This window comes from Vulpes vulpes, chromosome X (genome assembly GCF_048418805.1).
Source record: "Vulpes vulpes isolate BD-2025 chromosome X, VulVul3, whole genome shotgun sequence".
Taxonomy (NCBI): domain Eukaryota; kingdom Metazoa; phylum Chordata; class Mammalia; order Carnivora; family Canidae; genus Vulpes; species Vulpes vulpes.
In genome coordinates this window covers 26,885,885-26,911,114 of record NC_132796.1, presented here as the reverse complement: position 1 = coordinate 26,911,114, position 25,230 = coordinate 26,885,885, and the positions used below count along the sequence as shown (strand labels likewise).

The window sequence follows — 25,230 nt, the reverse complement described above, 5'->3', positions numbered from 1 at the left end:
CAATTTTCATTTTCTATATCCAGGTTTAAAAATTGTGTGATTCCTAATGCCTTTTCTCCTGAACTTACAGGTTTCTCAGTCCTTAATGGAAGGAAAAGGGGTCTGAGTAGCCTGTGGTTCATTTTCATGAACAAAGTTTGGTTCTGTTTTGGGGGGAAGATTTATTGGAAATGATAAGTTATGAAGGAGAAAGTGATATTCTTAAAAAAGAAAATGAAAACTCTTCTCTCTCTCTCTCTCTCTCTCTCTATATATATATATATATATATATATATATACACATAAGATCTAGTATTTCGATAGATCATAATGTGTCCTCTGGGGATGCCTAGGTGGCTCAGTGGTTGAGCGTCTGCCTTTGGCTCAGGGCATGATCCCGGGATCTGGGATCAAGTCCCGTGTCAGGCTCCTTGCATGGAGCCTGCTTCTCCCTCTGCCTAGGTCTCTGCGTCTATCTGTCTCTCATGAATAAATAAGTAAAATCTTAAAAAAAATTAAAAAAAAAAATAATGTGCCCTCCGCCTATAGACAGTCTCATTGAGGATATAGCAGAACATGATTCTGTTTCTTAGGAAACTGTCTGTTGGCACCTCCACATGCTGCATCATACAGCCTGTCTGTCCAGCTCCTGTGCTCACCTCACAAGCTGAGTTCTGCTTGGGGGCTGGGCTCATCCCTGTTGAATCCCCTCCCCTTTCCCTTCACTTCATCAACTTCTCTAGGATTTCTTTAATTTTCAAAGATAGTAAATTTTTAGATTCCTTCTTTGTCAATCGTGACTAACCCACTTCTTCCTTATTTTCTTTGAGAATTTAATATCAAAGGCCAAATATATTATTAGGAGACATTCTACTAATGACATAAATATAGCACTAGATCTCAGATGCAAAATTACTGCAAAATTTGTAGATTAATATGGTTGAAGAAATAACCACTCTTGTTTTGCCTTATATCTCCTCTTTCTCCCCCCACACATACACACATACACACATGCGCACGCACAGTTTTATTTCATCTGATGTGTATATGGTCTCTTCATCTCCAGAAATTGTTGAAGGTTGGTCAGATAAATTAAATAAATTGTTAAACATTTTCCTTAAGTTATCCCTTTGGTAATAATATATTATGATAATGCTGTTGATGGAATCTTGTTTTAATATGCTCCATTTTCCACAGAGTAATTTTGCACTTTAAAAGCCGCAATAACAACTGCCATCACTGACATCAATATTGACAACTACTGAAAAAAAAAGTTACTTGGTTTTTAAAGTGTTTTTTTTTAACTCTCTTTTGAACTAAAGCAGTTAGAAGACATTTTCTTCTATTGACACTCATCATTTAACTCAACCTAGAACACCACTCTTTCAGTTAAAATATATTCAGTATATGTATGTATTTTGGAATACTTATATCACCTTCCGTATATCGAAAGTAAGAACATTAATGGAATTTTAAGTGTCTTGGTTACTTGCTGAAGGGATAAGATGAAACCAACTGATTTGCTTTGCTACCCTTTTAGATTATAAAAACAAAATCTGAGTACCATGAGTTTAATGATATATTTTATTAATGTTCTCGAATTCTTTTAAATGTAACAGAAAACATAAGGTGCTTGAGGCTTTCTGTATTTGGTCAAAGTGTTCCACCCCAACCTTTAACACAAAATAATTGCCATAGACAAATGGTCAAGAGGGCAATTATAATCTTCCAGGCATCATTTCCTCAAATAGAAGCTGCAGAATGACAGCGTCATTAGTCACTTCCAATTAAAGTCAATCACAACCAGGGATGTTTCATTTTCCCAGCTGTTTTGTTGTTAATTAACTAGATTAAGCTTGTTTTTCCCAACAAGTTTGTTCTACTGCTAATATCAACATCATAACATTTCCAAGAACTTCCTTAGGGTTTATTTGTTTGCCTGATAATTTTTAATACATTACTCAACAGATGCGCGTCTGAAGATTTTTAGATCATATAGCAGGTTGAGTGGTGTCTTGTTGGTCAAAATGTTACCTAATGAAATATTACACTGATAACAATATCTGGCTTTTATATATGCTCTGTCAGGCATATGGTCTCATTTACCTGGTACAATTTTTTTTTATAACATCAGAAATCAATAGAGAGATAACAGTCAAGTCTATCCCCTCAAAATGAATAGGTCCATTTTGGCTCACTCATTTGGTGAACACAATTTCCATGCAGTGGTCACAGAAAAAGTTGGGAGAAGAATTACAGACAGAAAGTAACAATATTAGAGAGATTTTATAATTTAATACATGAGAAGCAGAATTTCATTTTTAAAAAACATGTTAGTTTTACAACTGAGGAAAAGTCTTTGACTGTAAAGGCTGAATAAATGCTAATCACATACGCTTGAAAATAAGGAGAGCCCCACTTTCCCATTGGGAAAATAAGATTTCTAATAGATTTTCGAGCAACTTATGAACATTTAGGAATGAGGATGAGATTGCAAATGTCTAATTATATTTAATTTCTTAATGGAGCAGCATTTCCATATTTTAAATCTCATTTTACAGAATAACACACTTTTTAGAAATATTGCTTTTGCTGTATTTTATATCTTATGAAACAAGTTCACTCACACTCTTCATATGTATATCCCAGAATTCTAGAGCTCACTATCTTCCAAGTTATTTGCAAAATGGATGCCGCTGTTTTGTTTTTGTTTTTATTTATGATAGTCAGAGAGAGAGAGAGAGGCAGAGACATAGGCAGAGGGAGAAGCAGGCTCCATGCACCGGGAGCCCGACGTGGGACTCGATCTGGGGTCTCCAGGATCGCGCCCAGGGCCAAAGGCAGGCGCCAAACCGCTGCACCACCCAGGGATCCCGGATGCTGCTGTTTGAATCCCTGTATGATGCCATTACAGCTGTCTGTCCAAAGACTGCTAGAAACATACTTATAATAAAAAAAAAAGTTAGGATTTTTAGCTTACTGCAGCAAGGGAAAGCTCTCTCCAGGGAAACTGTGGGGCATCTCAGTAAGAAGGGGTTAGAAAGAGCAGCTTACAGGGTTAGGCTGGCTAGGTGATTCTAGAGAGGGATTAGGGAAATGGAAGGCATTTGGATTAGATGCTGTCAACAGAATCAATGTGTTGATTGGGTATCTTTAATAATAATTTTTATCTACAAGATGAGGGCGTTGAAGCGGGGAAGAGCTGTCACTGTTGAAAAAGTAGCCATGCTTCATACCAGTCCTTTTTGTGGTAACAGAATGGCCTCAACTCTGTATTGTTGGAACAACTCTGTATTGTATGGCCCTGGGGTGGCGTTGTCTGTATGTGGTTTATTTTCTGTGACTGTCCATTATGTTCAATCAGGGCCCTCACGCCTAGCTAGTTGCCAATTATGAAAAGGGCCATCTTTTACTTCCTCGGTGTTATCACTGGATTTTTTTTTAAAGACTTTATTTATTTATTCATGAAAAACACAGAGGGGGAGGCAGAGACACAGGCAGAGGGAGAAGCAGGCTCCCTGGGGGGAGCCTGATGTGGGACTCGATCCCAGGACCCTGGGATCATGACCTGAGCCGAAGGCAGATGCTCAACCACTGAGCAACCCAGGTGCCCCCATCCTGAAATTCTCATCCCCAAGTTGACTGCCCCCTCACAAGATATTAGGAGAGAGAATCTTTTCATTTTTCTTAGATCTGTATTATTTATCATCCCAGCAGAATAACTTATTATTTTGCTTTTTAAAACTGTCTTTAGAAAACTTGTTTACAATGGCCTTCACCACTGGTAAGTGTGAGGTTATACCCCAGGAATAATTGCTCATGATTTACCAACTTTCTTAACCTTTTTAAAAATTATTATTAACCAATTCTGTCAGATGGCTTCTATAAGCATCCCAGATGCCCACCTCTTGAGGTCACTACAGATTACCATGCAGCTTTTTTTGTTCACAATAAAACAAACAGGACAGAAAAGACATTATGAGGGCTCTAATAATATGAGTCGACTCTTTTCTGAGGAAATCCTTGGAGGGATAGTCTCTGCTGAGGTTTACTCAGTAGCTCAGGCTGGAATTGGGAAAGCATTTAGGGATTTGGATTTCACCCCTGGCCCTCAGTTGTATTGATTACATTTATAAAGACAGACCTAGAGACCTAGATGTTTCAGTTACAACATTCACATGCATGTCTGTATGCATAGAGCTATGGGTGGATTCATTTATTTATGTAGCCAATATTATTTCCTGCCGAATATTGACACAGGAGAAAAAACATAAGATTTTTACATTTTGAAAATCCCAAACTCACGTGGAGTTTAAAACTATATTCCCTTTTTAGTATAAAATGGAAAGCTATGATTAGAAATCTTTTTTTTCTTTTTCTTAATTCCTGCTCTTGATAAGGAATAAATTTCACGTTGTTTGAGATAATTGTCCTAACGCTTAATGAGTAATCCCAAGCATGGAACATAATACTCAGCTGCAAAAGTCCTCTCAAATGAAACTCAGTGTACCATTTTTTTAAAAAAATGCTCTCCAAGTTTCTCCCTCTGGGTAAAGTAGGAATCTCCTACCATTGTCGATTTTGAGAGGCTCTTGTGGGGCAAGCCTGGGGTCTGCAATTTACTTAAGCATATTCAAAATTTTCTTTTTTTTTTTTTTTTAAATAAACTTTGACCTTTGGGGGATAATCACTGGGTTCATCTTGAGGTGGTAGCAATAATTTATTTTATTTTATTTTTTTTTAATTTTTATTTATTTATGATAGTCACAGAGAGACAGAGAGAGAGGCAGAGACACAGGCAGAGGGAGAAGCAGGCTCCATGCACCGGGAGCCCGACGTGGGATTCGATCCCGGGTCTCCAGGATCGCGCCCTGAGCCAAAGGCAGGCGCCAAACCGCTGCGCCACCCAGGGATCCCTTCAAAATTTTCAAATTCTGGAAATCTAACAAAGAATGGGACTTGATCATTATTGTCCCACTCATTTTATATTTGAAGATGTTGAAACTTAGACATAGAGTCTATTCCCTTAAATTTCATTAAAGAAATTGGTAATGCAGAAATTGTTACCTTTTATAGATTTTTATTGAGCCCTGCTTCAAGTTCATTATGTGAGGAATGCTGCATTAGTTGCCACAGCCAAACATGTTTGGCTACCTGAAAGAAGCTGACGGCCTAATAGCAAAGATGGGAGAGTAGAAATTTGGGCACTTGCCAGAGTACCAGAAAGCAAAACCAACCCAAACAAACAAACAAAACTTCCATAATATTATCGATAATCGAATTTACCTCTGAAGTATATGAAGACTTGAAGAAGTTGCGAGAGTGTTTTTGTGGCCAGCTGAATCAAAATCTACTGCTAATTGTTATGAAAGTTTAGGGAATATACAATTCTGAGCCTATTGCATTTTTGTCACTGAACAGTGCCCTCGAGTGTTTGGGGTACATTCAGGGCACGACTTCATTTTTTTAAATTTCTGCGTTTGAAATTATAGTAACACATTTACTTACCTGGAAATAACAGTGGGCAAGATAACATTCACGTAAATGGATAGACTGTTCAGAATGTATATTAATAAAAGGGAACTGAATACATAAACATGTTATTTTTAGATTAACCAAAACCATGTCCTTTATGCATTGAAATATTTTTATTTTAACATTTTAATGAAAATTTTTATTGACCATCTCCTGTTTTGCTTCATTAAGTAGTGCATAATAACTAACCAACAATTTTATGGTACTTTGCAGTTCACAGAGTTCTCTTCTCATAAAATATCTCATTTAGTTTCTCCAACAAAGCTATGAGTTAGGTGGTAGTGTTATATCCACGTTTCAAGGATGATAAATCTGAGTGACCTATCTGATTTGCCAGTGATCACATAACTGTAGCAATGAGTTAAGACTGGAATCCAGGACTTCTAATTTTATTTTATTTTTTTTTTAATTAATTTTTATTGGTGTTCAATTTACCAACATACAGAAAAACACCCAGTGCTCATCCCGTCAAGTGTCCACCTCAGTGCCCGTCACCCATTCCCCTCCAACACCCGCCCTCCTCCCCCTCCACCACCCCTAGTTCGTTTCCCCGAGTTAGGAGTCTTTATGTTCTGTCTCCCTTCCTGATATTTCCCAACATTTCTTCTCCCTTCCTTTATATTCCCTTTCACTATTATTCATATTCCCCAAATGAATGAGAACATACACTGTTTGTCCTTCTCCGACTGACTTATTTCACTCAGCATAATACCCTCCAGTTCCATCCACGTTGAAGCAAATGGTGGGTATTTGTCGTTTCTAATTGCTGAGTAATATTCCATTGTATACATAAACCACATCTTCTTTATCCATTCATCTTTTGATGGACACCGAGGCTCCTTCCACAGTTTGGCTATTGTGGCCATTGCTGATAGAAACATCGGGGTGCAGGTGTCCCGACGTTTCATTGCATCTGAATCTTTGGGGTAAATCCCCAACAGTGCAATTGCTGGGTCGTAGGGCAGGTCTATTTTTAACTCTTTGAGGAACCTCCACACAGTTTTCCAGAGTGGCTGTACCAGTTCACATTCCCACCAACAGTGTAAGAGGGTTCCCTTTTCTCCGCATCCTCTCCAACATTTGTTGTTTCCTGCCTTGTTAATTTTCCCCATTCTCACTGGTGTGAGGTGGTATCTCATTGTGGTTTTGATTTGTATTTCCCTGATGGCAAGTGATGCAGAGCATTTTCTCATGTGCTTGTTGGCCATGTCCATGTCTTCCTCTGTGAGATTTCTCTTCATGTCTTTTGCCCATTTCATGATTGGATTGTTTGTTTCTTTGGTGTTGAGTTTAATAAGTTCTTTATAGATTTTGGAAACTAGCCCTTTATCTGATATGTCATTTGCAAATATCTTCTCCCATTCTGTAGGTTGTCTTTTAGTTTTGTTGACTGTATCCTTTGCTGTGCAAAAGCTTCTTATCTTGATGAAGTCCCAATAGTTCATTTTTGCTTTTGTTTCTTTTGCCTTTGTGGATGTATCTTGCAAGAAATTACTGTGGCCAAGTTCAAAAAGGGTGTTGCCTGTGTTCTCCTCTAGGATTTTGATGGACTCTTGTCTCACATTTAGATCTCTCATCCATTTGGAGTTTATCTTTGTGTATGGTGAAAGAGAGTGGTCTAGTTTCATTCTTCTGCATGTGGATGTCCAATTTTCCCAGCACCATTTATTGAAGAGACTGTCTTTCTTCCAATGGATAGTCTTTCCTCCTTTATCGAATATTAGATGACCATACATTTCAGGGTCCATTTCTGGGTTCTCTATTCTGTTCCATTGATCTATGTGTCTGTTTTTGTGCCAGTACCACACTGTCTTGATGACCACAGCTTTGTAGTACAACCTGAAATCTGGCATTGTGATGCCCCCAGCTATGGTTTTCTTTTTTAAAATTCCCCTGGCTATTCGGGGTCTTTTCTGATTCCACACAAATCTTAAAATAATTTGTTCTAACTCTCTGAAGAAAGTCCATGGTATTTTGATAGGGATTGCATTAAACGTATAAATTGCCCTGGGTAACATTGACATTTTCACAATATTAATTCTGCCAATCCATGAGCATGGAATATTTTTCCATCTCTTTGTGTCTTCCTCAATTTCTTTCAGAAGTGTTCTATAGTTTTTAGGGTATAGATCTTTTACCTCTTTGGTTAGGTTTATTCCTAGGTATCTTATGCTTTGGGGTGCAATTGTAAATGGGATTGACTCCTTAATTTCTCTTTCTTCAGTCTCATTGTTAGTGTATAGAAATGCCATTGATTTCTGGGCATTGATTTTGTATCCTGCCACGCTACCAAATTGCTGTATGAGTTCTAGCAATCTTGGGGTGGAGGCTTTTGGGTTTTCTATGTAGAGTATCATGTCATCGGCGAAGAGGGAGAGTTTGACTTCTTCTTTGCCAATTTGAATGCCTTTAATGTCTTTTTGTTGTCTGATTGCTGAGGCGAGGACTTCCAGAACGATGTTGAACAGCAGTGGTGAGAGTGGACATCCCTGTCTTGTTCCTGATCTTAGGGGAAAGGCTCCCAGTGCTTCCCCATTGAGAATGATATTTGCTGTGGGCTTTTCGTAGATGGCTTTTAAGATGTCGAGGAAAGTTCCCTCTATCCCAACACTCTGAAGGGTTTTGATCAGGAATGGATGCTGTATTTTGTCAAATGCTTTCTCTGCATCTAATGAGAGGATCATATGGTTCTTGGTTTTTCTCTTGCTGATATGATGAATCACATTGATGGTTTTACGAGTGTTGAACCAGCCTTGTGTCCCAGGGATAAATCCTACTTGGTCATGGTGAATAATTTTCTTAATGTGTTGTTGGATCCTATTGGCTAGTATCTTGTTGAGAATTTTTGCATCCATGTTCATCAGGGATATTGGTCTGTAATTCTCCTTTTTGGTGGGGTCTTTGTCTGGTTTCGGAATTAAGGTGATGCTGGCCTCGTAGAACGAATTTGGAAGTACTCCATGTCTTTCTATCTTTCCAAACAGCTTTAGTAGAATAGGTATGATTTCTTCTTTAAACGTTTGATAGAATTCCCCTGGGAAGCCATCTGGCCCTGGACTCTTGTGTCTTGGGAGGTTTTTGATGACTGCTTCAATTTCCTCCCTGGTTATTGGCCTGTTCAGGTTTTCTATTTCTTCCTGCTCCAGTTTTGGTAGTTTGTGGCTTTCCAGGAATGCGTCCATTTCTTCTAGATTTCCTAATTTATTGGCGTACAGCTGTTCATAATATGTTTTTAAAATCGTTTGTATTTCCTTGGTGTTGGTAGTGATCTCTCCTTTCTCATTCATGATTTTATTAATTTGAGTCTTCTCTCTCTTCTTTTTAATAAGGTTGGCTAATGGTTTATCTATCTTATTAATTCTTTCAAAGAACCAACTCCTGGTTCTGTTGATCTGTTCCACAGTTCTTTTGGTCTCGATATCATTGAGTTCTGCTCGAATTTTAATTAACTCTCTTCTTCTGCTGGGGGTGGGGTCTATTTGTTGCTTTTTCTCTAGTTCCTTTATGTGTAAGGTGAGCTTTTGAATTTGAGATCTTTCCAGTTTTTGAATGGATGCTTGTATTGCGATGTATTTCCCCCTCAGGACTGCTTTTGCTGCATCCCAAAGATTTTGAACGGTTGTATCTTCATTCTCATTAGTTTCCATGAATCTTTTTAATTCTTCCTTAATTTCCTGGTTGACCTTTTCATCTTTTAGCAGGATGGTCCTTAACCTCCACGTGTTTGTGGTCCTTCCATACTTCTTGTTGTGATTAAGTTCTAATTTCAAGGCATTATGGTCTGAGAATATACAGGGGACTATCCCGATCTTTTGGTATCGGTTCAGACCCGATTTGTGACCCAGTATGTGGTCTATTCTGGAGAAAGTTCCATGTGCACTTGAGAAGAATGTGTATTCAGTTGAGTTTGGATGTAAAGTTCTGTAGATATCTGTGAAATCCATCTGGTCCAGTGTATCATTTAAAGCTCTCGTTTCTTTGGAGATGTTGTGCTTAGAAGACCTATCCAGGGTAGAAAGAGCTAGATTGAAGTCACCAAGTATAAGTGTATTATTATCAAGGTATTTCTTCAGTTTGGTTATTAATTGGTTTAAATATTTGGCAGCTCCCACATTCGGGGCATATATATTGAGGATTGTTAAGTCCTCTTGTTGGATAGATCCTTTGAGTATGAGATAGTGTCCCTCTTCATCTCTCACTATAGTCTTTGGGGTAAATTTTAATTTATCTGATATAAGGATGGCAACCCCTGCTTTCTTTTGAGGACCATTTGAATGGTAAATGGTTCTCCAACCTCTTATTTTCAGGTTGTAGGTGTCCTTCTGTCTAAAATGAGTCTCTTGTAGACAGCAAATAGATGGGTCCTGCTTTTTTATCCAGTCTGAAACCCTGCGCCTTTTGATGGGGTCATTAAGCCCGTTCACGTTCAGAGTTACTACTGATAGATATGAGTTTAGCGTCATCATATCTATTCAGTCCTTGTTTTTGTGGATTGTTCCACTGACCTTCTTCTTAAAGGGGAATTTTAAGAGTCCCCCTTAAAATTTCTTGCAGAGCTGGTTTGGAGGTTACATATTCTTTCAGTTGCTGTCTGTCTTGGAAGCTCTTTATCTCTCCTTCCATTTTGAATGAAAGCCTTGCTGGATAAAGTATTCTTGGTTGCATGTTCTTTTCATTTAGGACCCAGAATATATCCTGCCAGCCCTTTCTGGCCTGCCAGGTCTCTGTGGAGAGGTCTGCTGTTACCCTAATATTCCTCCCCATAAAAGTCAGGGACTTTTTTTCTCTTGCTGCTTTAAGGATCTTCTCCTTATCTTTGGAATTTGCAAGCTTCACTATTAAATGTCGAGGTGTTGAACGGTTTTTGTTGATTTTAGGGGGGGATCTCTCTATTTCCTGGATCTGAATGCCTGTTTCCCTTCCCAGATTCGGAAAGTTTTCAGCTATGATTTGTTCAAATACATATTCTGGCCCTCTGTCCCTTTCGGCGCCCTCAGGAACCCCAATTAAACGTAGGTTTTTCTTCCTCAGGCTGTCATTTATTTCCCTTAATCTATCCTCATGGTCTTTTAATTGCTTGTCTCTTTTTTCCTCAGTTTCCCTCTTTGCCATCAACTTGTCTTCTATGTCACTCACTCGTTCTTCCACCTCGTTAACCCTCGTCGTTAGGACTTCTAGCTTGGATTGCATCTCATTTAATTGATTTTTAATTTCTGTCTGATTGGATCTAAATTCTGCAGTCATGAAGTCTCTTGAGTCCTTTATGGTTTTTTCTAGAGCCACCAGTAGCTGTAAAATAGTGCTTCTGAATTGGCTTTCTGACATTGAATTGTAATCCATATTTTGTAACTCTGTGGGAGAGTGGGCTGTTTCTGATTCTTTTTTTTGAGGTGAGGTTTTCCTTCTAGTCATTTTGCTCAGTGCAGAGTGGCCAAAAACAAGTTGTATTGGGAAAAGGAGAAAAAGAGAGAGAAGGAAAGAAAAGAGAAAAAGAAAAAAGAGAAAGAAGAAAAAAAAGGGGGAAAAAGAGAAGAAAAAGAAAGAAAAAGAAAGAAAGGAGATAAAAGAAAAAAAAAGGGGGGGTGGGGCGGGGTAAGCAATCAGAAATCAAGAAGAAAGAAAGAAAAAAAAAAAAGCACAAAACAAAACAAACAAATAAAAAAAAAACACACACAAAAAAAAACACAAAAACAAAAACAAAAAAAACCAAAAGCAAAAACCACGGGGAGTATCTTCCGATTCTGTGTACTTTAAGTCCCTTGACTTCCCTTGGAACTGGTCCGTCCAGCTGGTCTTCTGGGGGAGGGGCCTGCTGTGCTGATTCTCAGGTGTTAGTACTTGGGGGAGCTGCTCTGCCCCTGCCTGGTGCAGGGCTCAGTGGGGGTTGTTCACCCCGTGAGGCCCCGGGAGGAAGCCACAGTGGCGGGGGCAGCTCTGGGACCCTGGGGTCAGCTCCCGCAGTGGCTCCGGGGCTCTCCGTCTGCAGGGCCTGGGGGCTCCCGGGCGGGGCCGCTGATCTGCTCAGTTCCAGGCAGGAGCGTCCTCGCTGTCCTGGGCCCTCCCGGCCTCTGCCTGTCCCGGGGGAGGCCGGATCCTGGGCTGTGTCCCGGCGCCCTGTGCTCCGGGGCCTGCGCTGTTGGATTCGCGCTCCCGCCCCGCAGCCCCCTCCGCGGAGCTTCTTCCTCCGCCCGAGCCCCTCTGAGCTGTTCCCGGAGCCGCGCAGCCCCCTCCGCGGAGCCGCCGCCCGAGCCCCCCCGAGCTGCTCCGGGTCCCGCCGAGCGCTGCAGCCCTTAGGGAGCTCGGCGCATCTCCCGGGGCGCAGTTCCTCTGTTACTGTCCCAGGGAGCCCGAGGGCATCCCCGCCTTTCTGGGGATCCTGCTCCAATTCCCCGGGAGCCCCTTTCCTCGGGGAAGGTCGGTGCAGCTACTGCTCCTCCGGGACGGGGCTCTCCTGTCCTGGGGACACTCGCCCCGGCCTCAGCCCGGCTCCTCGCGGGGCCCCTCCCCCTTGGAGGCCTTTTGTGTCTTTATTTCTTTTTCCCCGTCTTCCTACCTTGATAGAAGCGCGAACTCTTCTCACTGGAGCGTTCCAGCTGGTCTCTCTGTAAATCTCAGGCCGAATTCGTAGATTTTCAGGATGATTGGATGGTTTTCTAGGTAATTTGTTGAGGACAAGTGACCTGGAGACCCTACTCCTCCGCCATCTTGCCCCTCCCCCCCAGGACTTCTAATTTTAAAACACGGTGGAATTTAAGCTTGTCTGTATTTTTCAGGGACATAATTATAAATATCAACTACTGTTCTGTTTGGTTATACACTGATACCCATGGAATATGAAGTTTAATACAGATCACTGTTTATTCAATTAACTCCTTCGTTAATTTGGAGTTAATTTGTTTTTAGAAGCCACGTTGTAAAATACACACATATCTTTAAATATTAGAAGCAAACTCAATGCAGTGAATGTTTACACTATGAGAAGAAAGTTGAACCTATAGAAACCAAAAGCTCCCGTCTCTCCTTGGCCACTCTGGAGCCATATGCTCATTGAGTTAAAGAGTGGGTAGATCTCAGCAGTATTGAAACCCATCTGTAATCTCTCAGTCTCTTTCTCTCAGCACATATAGGTGACTTTCCAGAAGTTAAATGATGTATGATGAGACTTCACCATATGTTGCCCTGTTTGCCCTTGGTTAGAAATGACCAAGACCACTACATTTTCTCAGTATCTGTTTTTATGTTTATTATCTCCTTCCTATTATCTGTTGCTATATTTTGTTATCAGCATGGTTACTCTTAATATTCTGTCCTTGTGAAGTCACTGCAAATTTGGAGTGGAATCAGGAGACCAAATATGTATTAATTCATTAGCTTTTTATAATATTTAATTCTGAGCATTTAGCTCTGAGGTCAGAATGGAAAAAATATCTTCCACATGTCATGACTTTTAATGGTAGTATTCACCACCGATCAGAGGCATTGTTTGTTTCCTTTTGGATTCAAGGCTTATGTTTCAAAAAACAAAGACCCATTGATGTGATAGTAAATGTTTCACAATTAAAAAAAAAAATTAAAAGCCCTGATTTTCTATCATGTCAGATAGAATAGACAAAAGGGACATCAAGAGCATAGATGATATAAATTAGAAAATGATGAATATTTAGTATTTGTTTTAGGATTTATTCCCTTGGCAGCTTTTCTTAAATGGGATTTCTTAAGAGAATTAAGTGCTACAGAAAATGACTTAAGAACTAATTTTCTTATTTCTTTCAAGGATGGTGCATATCTAGTCCATTGTCGATGCTTAGATAACTCATTGGGTATAATGATCACCTTAAGCTTTGGTTCTGGGCAATCAGCATCGGCATCAACTAGAAAACTTAGAAATGCAAGTTGTTGGGTACCATCCAAGATCTACTGAATCTAGAACTCTGGGGCTGGGACCCAGCTATCAGTGGTTTCACAAGGCCATCCTGGTGACTCTGATGATCCCCAAGTATGAGAACTGCTGTTTCAGGGCATTAGGATTAATTGTCCCCCCAATCCATTGAGAAGGTTCTTTCCCTAGGACATTAGAGTCCTTTGCTTCCAGCCAGCAGAAAGGGAAGAGATGCCTCACGCATTCTTTAAAAGCCTCTGCCCAGAACCGACATATATTACTTCTGTTGACATTCTACTGGCGAGAAGTGACCATATGGCTAACCACTCATGTACCAGAGTCAGCTTGTATCCATGCAAGAGGGTCTATTGTGACATTTTCAGGCATTTTGTGAGCCGTTTGACATCTTGGTAATTTGAAATTGGCTACAGTGGGAGTATTGACACCATGGAAATTGACAAACACGAAAATTAAGATGTTTTTTCCCCCAGAGAGACAGTTGTTTAACATATACCAGCACACAGCTGGCCACATGTAGGCTTGGTGACTCCACTGGGAGCACTGCAGGAGAAATGACACTTCAGAATGGTCCTATTTTGAGCGAAGTTGGCTGAGCCTTTTTATACCCCAACCTGAATCAGTCATTGAATGAGGGCTGCTCTGGGAAGGGCATGCTCTTGCACAAGGCAGCTCTCTGCAGAGAGGACCACTGCCTCTCTGGAGGACCACTGCCATCTTTTCCACCATTTGAGTCAGGAGTCCTTCCTTGAAGTGAGCTCTAAACGTCATATCCCCATGTGTATCCCAGCTTTTCCTTTCAAGATGTTCTAATATAATTGATCTGGGGTGAACCAGGACATTACAATATTTTTTAACGTTCTCTGGATAATTATTCTGTGCAGCCACACTAGATACTGTTTAAAAGGGTCAAGAAAATTGCGGAGATGACAATGTTTTTTGTTTGTGTTGTTTTCCATTCATTAAGGTTTGCACTCTACTTCTTTTAAATGAAATTATGCCTGGAGCAAGAGTCTGAATGCAACAAACAATCAATAAATATTTGTAGGGTGGTTGGCTAAAATAATTATATCTTTGAAAAGAGCTCTACCCAGAAAAATTAATTTAGAAGTAAAATACAATAGAAATACAATAATGTATTAACGAAATGAATTAATAACAACATGAATTAAGTTATCTTCAAGATGTTAATCAAATAAATAACATGTATGCTTTTCTATTAAAGAGAAAGCTGGAAGATCTCAGCTCTGATTGGAAGGTGGTAACTCAGTTACTTCAAGAGCTGAGGGCAAAGCAGCCTGGCCCAGCTCCTGGACTGACCACTGTCAGAGCCCGTAAGTACACTGAATCACATACTCTTTGGCTGTAGTTATTTGTTCAAAAGCACAACACTGAGGTGATCCCTGGGTATAAGGAAAAATCTGCTGGTATTTTGAAAATAGACTTTAGTTTTATTTACTATGCAAAATGCCTTAGAGTAGGCTCCTTGGAAATGGACTCTGATTCGGAGTGCAGGATGACAAAAGCATATTAGGGGGCGTTCTCTGGTGATACAACTATGACAAAGAAAAGTACAGGGAAGTAGACAGTGGAAGAGGCTGAAGGGACATTTGGCTGTAATAGAGGCCTCAGCACCTTCTATGGGAGCCTGAGAGCTGGGCTCCCTCCACAGACTCTCCGGAATTGCAAGGAGAGGGATGGCGTTTGTAGGCCTGAACCAGCCAGGCTTTTGGCTGCCTAATGGGGTGAAGGGAGGACCTTGAAAGAGTCTTTTCTGGGGCCGAAGGTACTTTCTAGTAAGGAATGCCAGCAACAACCCATACTCCCTGCAGCAGGGATGGGTGTGTTGTCCCTGGAGAGGCAGCCGGGAGGATACCTGAGTACCAGATACATGAGCATTCTGTCTCAATAAATCATCTATCATTTGGAAAGTAGTCTTCAAATACACCGATAAAAATCACTGAAACCACAGAAATACACACAGTCCTCCTGGCACCCCCTTCTGTCCCTCTACAAAACAATTTTAAGAGCTCTTCCATGTTTGGTTCAGGAAAAAGAAAACTAGACCATGACTACCATGAGCAGATTTGTAAAGGAATGTTTCTTCATTTAGCCCTAGGTTTGACTTTTGTTTTTCCTGAATGTTTACAGTTTATTTTCTTTCACTTTTTACTCATTTGTTAATGGAAAGTATGCATAAAATCTCATGGCCACATTAATGCTGGCTTTGGATCTCAGGGGGAAAGCAGCCAGAAAACTTTGCTGTACTGGTTCTATAATTAGGCAGAACTAAAAACATCACGGGGGGCAAGAGGGGTCATTTGTTTTTTGCCTTGTCTATTTTTCAAAGATCAAATGATTGAAGTATTAAAGCATTGTGACTGGTTCTTCAAGTAGATTTTTATTTTCCATCAAGTAGAAATATGCCATGCTGGAAATACCACAACCAGGGTAGCACAGTATTAATTCAATAGCATTTGGGTTAAAAGAGGTCACAGAATCTAGGGACATGTGCCCCCTGGGGTTTCTGAGCACTTGTCAGATTTACATTTAATGACATTGGAAACTTGAAAAAGATGTGCAAGCATTCTTGTTTTGTTATGTTTTGTTTTGTTTTTGTCAATGTGGGACACTAAAATTGCTATATCAGGGTTTATATTCAAGTAATTATATCAGGTTTATTTCTTTTTATGACCTATAACTTTTGGTTCCCTCAGCACATATGCAATAGTTGCCTTCTATATAATCATTTATTGGTATTTGCTCTCTAGCTTTCTCTAGTATGTTCAGCCTCTCTCTGTAACTCTGCAAAAAGATTGGGCTCCAATGATTTGTTTATAAATTTGTTGAACCCTGAACATAATTATGGCTTTATGCTTGCTACTTAAGCCACTTTACACATGGTAGGAAGGTTGTAAAGTGAGGGCACAGAAATCTATTTAACCTATAAAGTACCTAAATGTAACAGTAACATTTGTAATGGAAAATGCATTCCAAATTCCAGGTTGGATTTCCAACAACATAGGTAATTTGTTCACTCAATAAGTATTTATTGAGTAATTTTTATGTATTGGGCATCATACTAGGTGCTAAGGATATTAAATCAAATAAGGTAGTCTCTCCATTCCTGATACACGTACTCTGATTGGAAGCGAAAAATAATGAGCTGATAAAGAAGAAAATAGATATCATCTCAATACTGTCAAGTGCTCCAGACACAGCTCCAGTGTCAAGTAGGCACTTGTGAGAAATGCAGAGTCTAGGGCCCTACCCCAGACCTAGTGAATCAGAATCTGCATTTTAATAGGATCCCCAGGTGATTCAGTGCACACAGTGAAGTTTGAAAAATGCAGTTAAAGGGAACAAGAGACCAGGGTAAGAGAGAAAGGGAGTGGAAATGAAGACACAATTGTCTGTCATTTGGTCAGGAAAGCTTTTCTCCTAAGAGAACATTTGAGAACATCAGAAAACTGACAAAAATGAAGACTGGAGCCATGCATTTATCTGAGGGAAACTATTCTAGTAGGCACAGGGAAAAGAGCCAGAGCAAAACCCTGGAAGTGAAGCAAGATGGAGGAATATCGAAAAGACCAGTGATACCGGAGCAAAGGGCAAAGGGACACGTGGCCGAAGCAGTGGGAGAGAGCATCTTTCCCAACTCCTGCCCTACCTACTTCTCTCCCACCTGAGAATCCTACCTCCCCTCCTCCCTCCACCCTTTGCTGTTGCTGCTTGTAGGGGGAGTCTGGGAATGTCCTCAGGCTCTAAGCCACTGATGAGAGCTGATGGAGTTGGGATCAGAGCTGGAGGAGAACTGAGGGAGAGAATTTTCTCGAAAGCAGGGGCTTTTCATCCCCTATAGCCAACTGACACAAAGCTGGGCATAAAGCAAAAACTGTGAACTGCCACAAATGTTGAATGGAAAGAATCCATAGGGAGGCTGGTAGATCCAGAACCACTTTGATTCAAGTAAAACATTCTTCTTTCTTTAATGTGGTGGTTTAGACATCAGAATTAAGAATTGTTTATATTCCTGACTTTCAGAAAGTTAATGGGGAATACATACAATATATATATTTTAAAAGGAGAATCTAATTTGTAATATGCTTCATATATATTATTATCTCAGGGACTGTGTTGTAATACAATATATTTTTATTACTCATCATAGCAAGTTTTCTCTATTGCACTCCTACTGTTGTGCTACTCACTTTTCCACATAAGTCTTCATCCTCAAAATAATTGCAAAATACATATCTGTGCAATTCTTATAAGGTGAGTATCCCAAGACTTAGAGAGGAAAATAGCTAGATTAAGACCACACAGCTGGGAAGAAACAGAGCCAGGATTCCAATCCAAGTATGTCAGGCTCCAAAGCCTGTGTTTTGTTTTGTTTTGTTTTGTTTTGTTTTGTTTTGTTTTGTTTTGTTGCTGTGCCTTGCACTATCTCTCTGTCCAAGAAGCTAATGGAAATTCTAGATGTGGAAGCAACTAGCCAGTAGTTAATGTTATTTAAACTCAATCTTGGATGTGTGAGGAATAAAAGTGTGATATGTTTCTGTGTTTTTTCTACTTAAGGAGTAGAAGAAATCAATTTATTCTGTTTGAAGTTCTTTGAACTATAGAACTCTGAACCTCGAATAATCATTGAAATTTTCATCTAGCTGAATATCTTTTATATGTGTGGAAACTGAGGCCCCAAGGGCTTTTTAAAAAAATACTAAACTAAGCTCCCTTATGGCTGCCTACTTAAATTATATAATATGATAAGGTGGTCCTGCCTGAGCCATATAAATTTTTTCAATTTACAAGATAAATAGGCATGCTGGAAAAAAAAAACTTTTTTATAGTCACTGTTGCTTGGATACCTGACTGTATCAGTTACCTATCTCTACATAAAAATGCCACAAATATAATGGCCTAGTATAAGAGGTATTTACCTGCTCATGATTCTGTGGGTCTGCAGTTTGGGCTGTGATGACCTGGATAGTTATTCTGAAGGTCTTGCTAGAGGTCATTCGTGTGCATGCAGTTCTCTGGCACCTCAACAGGAGCTAGATGGTCTAAAATCAACTCATTCAAATATCTGATAGCTGGGGGCCCCTGGGTGACTCAGTCTGTTAAGAATCTGCCTTCAACTCAGGTCATGATCTCTGTCTGGGTCCGGTCCTGGGATGGAGCCCTGCATTGGGCTCCCTGCTCAGTGGGGAGTCTGCTTCTCCCTTTCCTTCTGCCCCTTCCACCACTTGTGGTTGCTCTTTCTCTCTCTTAAATAATAATAATAATAAAATCTTTGTTTAAATGTCTGCTGGCCAGCTGTTGGCTGGAGAACCTTGGTTCTTCACAAGGCCTCTCCTCCTCCAGTAGGCTGGACCAGGCTTTCATTATGTGGTATCCTCAGGACAGTGTTTCAAGAGGGTGGGAGTGGGAGCCACAAAATTTCTTGAGGCCTAGACTTTGGAATTCATACAAATGTCACTTCTGGCCCATTCTATTGGAAGAGCAAGTTGTAAGGCCAGCCCAGATTTAGAGAATGGAGAGATACACCACTCTTTCCAAGAAAATTTCAGTGTCATTGCAAAGGGGCTGTCTGCACGGATGGGAGACTTTATTGTGGCCATCATTTCACACAAATTATGCTGGGAAAGAGGGGGAAAGCAGAGATAAAAGCATTGGTCTGCATCCATTGTCCTATGCCAGCGGTTCTCGAGCTTTACCTTTATGAAAATCACCCATTTCTCATTAAAGCACACATTGTTAAGCTTCAACTCCAGCATTACTGAGTCAGTAGATCTGGGATGACACCTGAGAATTTGCATCTCTCAAAAAGTGCCCAGGTGGTGCTAATGCTACTGTGTTGGGACTACACTTTAAGAACTACTACCATGGGACTGTGGGCCTGAATGGCATCCACCACTGCTTCCCTGCCCACCCCCAAAAACTGTAGCTTCAAAATTCAAGAAGATGGGTTACTCACTAAGCCCAGGTGGTTCAGGCCTAGCAGAGGAGCTCAAAAATCCAGGGGGAGAATAGCCACGCTTATACAGAGCTCCCCAAGAGATTCTCAGAAACATTTAGGTAGACAGGACTTCGCATGGGACTGAAGGACTGCATGGCAGATGGAGGCAAAGAGCCAGCAAATCTGGTTGTAAATGTCAGTGTGAATCCTTTCTTATCCACAAGCTGCTAGGTCTGGGAACGTTTGTGTTCTACAATACCCGATTTAGCAGTTTCGAAATAAATTGCATATAGAACATACAAGACTCCAAATCAGGATATTGGAGTTCTTCAAATGTCCCAGGGTAATAACTATGAAATGAATGACCATTGTATATATAGACACATAGAAGTGCCCGTTAATAGAGGTTTCTAGTTGATTAAACACTGGTAAAACCATCCCTTCCCGTAATTAATTTTGGAGAGAGCAAGTCTCAAATGTAATTACGAAAGTGCTGCATTAGAGGTCAAGAAGCCTAAATTCTAATCTCAATTGTGCTACCAACTTTTTGTAAAGAGCCAGGTAGTAAATATTTCCAGCTTTGTGGGTCATGCAATAAACTTTGTCATTATATATTAAAAGCAGCTATACTGGGATGCCTGGGTGGCTCAGCAGTTGAGTGTCTGCCTTTGGCTCAGGGCGTGATTTCAGAGTCCTGGGATCGAGTCCTGCATCGGGCTCCCTACATGGAGCCTGCTTCTCCCTCTGCCTGTGTCTCTGCCTCTATGTGTGTGTGTGTGTGTGTGTGTGTGTGTGTGTGTGTCTCAAGACTAAATAAATAAAATCTTTTTTAAAAAGCAGCTATACCATAGAAGATACATAAATAAACAGGTGTGACTGTGGTCCATTAACACTTTATTTACAGAAACCCAAAAGAGGCAAGTGGGTCAAATGTATAGCTTGCTCATATCCCCATAGGACTAGTCCTTCCTGTAAGCCCTGGGGCTTCTAAATTCAAGTACCTGCGACTCTGCCCAGGCACTCCACAGAAGAAGCTCACCCACTTGCAGAGCAGGTTAGAAGGGCTGGGTAGAAAACATCCCTGAAACAGCATTCAGCCATTCATGAACAGGAGGTGATGGATAAATATCTCCACTTCTTGGCTAGGTCAGCTTTGGAGCATGTTCCAAACCACAGGCCTCCAGCGAGTTGAGCAACAGTTGCCCACTGTGATAACCTATTTATTAGCATGTCTTGTATAGACTTTCTTCCCATTATTCATTTCTTTACTCTTCCAGCACAGCTTTCGGTATCATCTACCAGTTAAACCACTGGTATTCAAATCCCCGTCTTAAGGTCTGCTGGTCTGCTCCAGGAGAAACTAAATTAATACAACAGGTCTTAGAATTAGTGCCATTGTTATTCCTTTTGAATGAATTGTGTTGTGATTTCCATTTGCAGGTGAGAAAATCAAGGGTCAGAAAGATTAAATAATTTGTCCAAAGCTATAAAGCTAGTAAGTGTCAGAATGGGTATTCAAGTTAGGTCTCTGTGGTTCCAAAGCTGATGCTATTAATCAGAACACCATATCTCAAGCAGTGATTCATTTATCTTCATTCAAATTTTTGAAGGCTATATTTAAATATCAAATACTCACATAGAAGGTTATTTATACACTTATTATTTGAACTTCACTTGTCTCTCTAGAGTTGAATTAAAGCATTCCAAAGCTATCTCAATAATACTTTGAATATCTAGGCAGTTTGATAGAAGTGTGAAGTTAATTGGAGCCTAAATATTTATTTGTTTATTTTAAATTGTGATAGAATAATTTATTGTGAAAATGCTCTTTATTTATCTGCAATGATCATGACTGAAAGAAGGAAGGAAACTGTCAACTCTCACATTCTTATACCCCTTTTGGGTCCCCATCATTCTGAAAAATATAAGGAGGAGGGGTGCCTGGCTGGCTAAAGTAAAGTACGTGACTTTTGGTCTCAGGGTCATGAGTTAAAACCCCACCCTGAGGGTAGAGTTTACTTAAAACAAACAAACAAACAAACAAACAAACAAAAAGCAAACAAACAAATACAAAACACACAAGGAGGAGTGCTACCCATATCCTTTCCTGATTCCCAAGTCCACACTGTTGACTCTGCTTTCTTTGTACCTTTAGGGGTAAGTCACATCAGTTCCAGTGGATCCAAGGCTTTCTCTGCCTCATTAACTGATGATTACCCTACTGAAAACACCTAGACACATATATACCATTATCAGCTTTAAAATTAAAACCTTTAAATCTTAAAAACTTTCTCAAAATCTAATACATGAGGAATAAGATTTTGTACCAAAAAATGTGAAATCCCCTAACCAATCATAAGAACAGTATAAGAAATGAATTTTTGACCCTCCCCCAAGATACTTCAAATCTCTGAGCAACTACAGAGGCCCTGCAACTCTTGGCAGCAATAAATTAACTAATGAATGAATTAAATCATATTTGTATGCATCAGTGAGATGCAGGTGAGTTGAGGGTACTTGAAATATAATGAAAAGTGTCACGCTCTGCAAAGGGAAGTGACAGCAGGAAACCCTGGTGGGAAGGCCCTAGTGTTGCTCACATTGATCTGAAGGAAGTCTTTCTAATGTAGGCAAGTGGGTGTCCCTGGTCCCAAGCCAGGTTCTTCAATAAAGTTCCCTAGTTAACAGGGTGGATAGAGCAGTGGTGTTAATATGCAGGACAGTGATGGAGAGTAAAAACTAGAGTATTTAGATGTTAATTATCTGTTTTGTGACGATGAAGTTCCCTTTCTTCTCCCTCCCTTAACCTTTTGGCAGTTTTATTGCTTGGTTACCATCTCTGGTTGGGGCCAAGCTCTGAGGTCTAAACTGGCAAAGGAAGAGGAGTTCTAATCCATCACTTCTAATGCTTGTTGGAAGCATTCCTGGAAGTTTCAGCATGTGTGTGGGTGTGTGTGTGTGTGTGTGTGTGTGTGTTGGAGGAGGAGGAGGAGAATAACATCAGTGGTTGAATAAAGTATCCTGATCATAAGAGATTTTTCATTTACACACATATCTTGTGTTTTAATGGAAATAAAGGGTTCATTTCAATAAAACTACTTTAGTCTTCTTATATTATTTAACTCCTTTCATAAAAGGATCTTTGCTGGAAGTCACTACAAAATATATGGTATTCTTGAATTTCTTCTCAAGCTATTATCAGGTGGAAATTAAAACGATTTAAACATATTCATGAGAACAGGTATCCCACAGCCCACAAAAGTAAGACTTCTCCATGTATTCCTAATATTTTATAAAATTTTTCTGAATCAATTTGAAATTGAATATAACTTTTCCCTCAAAGAAAGAGGATTCCCAAAGGAAATTGTAGCAGTTTGCACTGAAATTGTAGATTCTAAGATTGTGATCTTGAAAGGTCTTTGAGAGGTCATTCATTCTCCTCCACTATCTTCAGGAAAAGCTCTCTCTCTCTCTTAGAAGCAATCTTAAGGTTAACTGCCTACTCTCTTCTTAAAAAATCAAGAGTAGGTGGAGTTCCACCACTGCTGTTATACTCAAGACAGTCTTTCAACTGCTTAACCCAAGCTCCAGTTACCGTCTAAATCATTTTTTTAATTTATTTATTCATGAGAGGCAGAGAGAGAGAGAGAGAGAGAGAGAGAGAGAGAGGCAGAGACATGGGCAGAGGGAGAATCAGGATCCATGCAGGGAGCCCGACGTGGGACTTGATCCCTGTTCTCCAGGATCACACCCTGGGCTGAAGGCAGGCGCTAAACCGCTGAGCCACCTGGGCTGCCCCTAAGTCATGTTTTGAGTAGGGAAAGAACACTTCTGCTCACTTTATTAGACATTTTTCACAGTCTTTTACTTAATCTCCTCTCAAACTATGCTTTTTTTTTTTGCATAAATCAGGTGAGTGCCCATGGCATGTCAACAAAAAAAGCTGTTTCTCAAATGCCTAAACATCTCTGTGCCCCCCGTTCTGTTCCCCCAACTGTGTTTCCATATTGTTTTTCTGTTGTAGGCTTCAGAATTGGACTCTGTTCCATAATTACTGGTCTGCTCATGACTCAGTCAAATCACCAAGTCTCCATACCCCTTTCCAACCTTTATATGATGATATCATTCTGCTTGCTGTAATGTACTACTAGCTTATAATAAATCTGACAACTAGTTGAGTGCCTGGTATTTTTCTATTTTACCTTAGCTAGTCATGTCCTTTTATACTGGAACATCCAGAAAGGCTTCCCTTACAATGTAAAGTATCTTTAAACTGACTCACATGATTTCATCAGCCACATTTGTACATGATCATGCTTTCCTAGAACTATTCTACCTCAAACACACATTTTTCTCCCGGTACTCACAAATCTCTCCCCCCTCGCAGCCACTGTTCTAGAAAGAGTCTTCTCCATTTGTGAATCTATTTCTTCTTCTCACTGCAGTCTTGCTGTATCCTTCCAAAAGACCACTGAAAATGCCCTAAGGCCAGAAATGACCTCTATATTAAAATGCTGTTTCAGTCTTCATCTTGTTTAAACTCTGAGCAACATTTAATGCCATTGGCCACTCCTGTTTCGAAATATTTCTTCTATCCTTTCACATATATAGCACCACTTTGTGTTTCCTCTTACCTCCCTGGCTATTCTTTTGCAGTTCTTGGCTGGCTTAACCTTCTCTATGTCGCTTTTAAATGTTTAAAGTAATGCAGGCTTGCTTTTTTACATTCTTTAATCTCTTGGATAATCTCATTTACTTGCATGGTTTCAATTACCAACTACACGTTTAAGTTTCTCACATTCTTTTTTTTTTAATGTGTTTATTTGAGATAGAGAGAGCATGGGCAGTGGGGAAGAGCAGAGGGAGAAGCAGACTCCCTGCTGAACAAGGATCCTGACGTGGGGCTCCATCCCAGGACCCTGTGATAATGATGACTTGAGCCGAGGGCAGACGCTTAACCAACTGAGCCACCCAAGCACCCAGTTTATCACTTTCTCAATTTAAATTTACACCTCTCTTTTTGAGTTCTTGTTTGCACACTAATTCAGATATACAGCAGTGGAAAAATAAGTATATGTAGCCTCATGGAGCTAATGTTTCTGTGGGGATAGAAAATAAAGAAAATGGGTCCAATATGTTCACATGTTCTGAAATGATAACTGCAATGGAAAAGACAGCAAGGAAGAGTATAAGGAGTGTGAGTATGGAGTATGAGGGTGGGGCTAATAGATACACCTTCGCCAAAAAGGTGCAATTTAGATGAAGGCTTGAACACTTTCAAACAACAGTCAGAATGTGAGCCATGTGGATTTCTGGGGGAAGAATATTCTAGGCTGCAGCATTCGATGGATGGTGTTCTAACAAATGCCATCAGAAGGAAGCATGGCTAATACTGGAAAGAACAATCAGTGTGGCTGGAGCATAGTGAGTGAAGAGGATAGTAGTTATGAGATAAGATTAGATCAGGGAGCTTTGAAGGCCCTTGGGATGACTTTGACTTTTACTTTGTGTAAGACAAAAAGCCAATAGAAGCTTCTGAGCCCACCAATGAGATCATCTGACAGGAGTTTGGGCAAAAATTTTCTGGATGTGTTAAGAATTAACTGTAAGAGGATGCCTGGGTGGCTCAGTGGTTGAGCATCTGCCTTTGGTTCAGGGAGTATTCCTGGGATCCAGGGATCAAGTGTCCCTTTCGGACTCCCCACAGGGGGCCTGCTTCTCCCTCTGCCTGTGTCTCTGCCTCTCTCTGTGTGTCTCTCATGAACAAATAAATAAAATATATTTTTTAAAAAGAGTAAACTATAAGGATAGGCATAGGAGAGAAGCAAGAGAGACCTATTAGGAGACTAATAGAATAATT

At 40.2% G+C, this 25,230-nt stretch overlaps 1 protein-coding gene across 7 annotated transcripts in view; it reads left to right on the top strand.

Annotated features, from left to right (window-relative positions):
- Positions 1–25,230, top strand: part of DMD (dystrophin) — a 2,426,617-nt gene that overhangs the window by 1,749,337 nt on the left and 652,050 nt on the right. For all 7 annotated transcript variants that reach the window (XM_072743155.1, XM_072743156.1, XM_072743160.1 and 4 more), the window contains one exon: positions 14,637–14,745. In XM_072743155.1, coding sequence (XP_072599256.1) covers positions 14,637–14,745 — 109 coding nt within the window. The remainder of the gene's footprint in view (positions 1–14,636; positions 14,746–25,230) is intronic.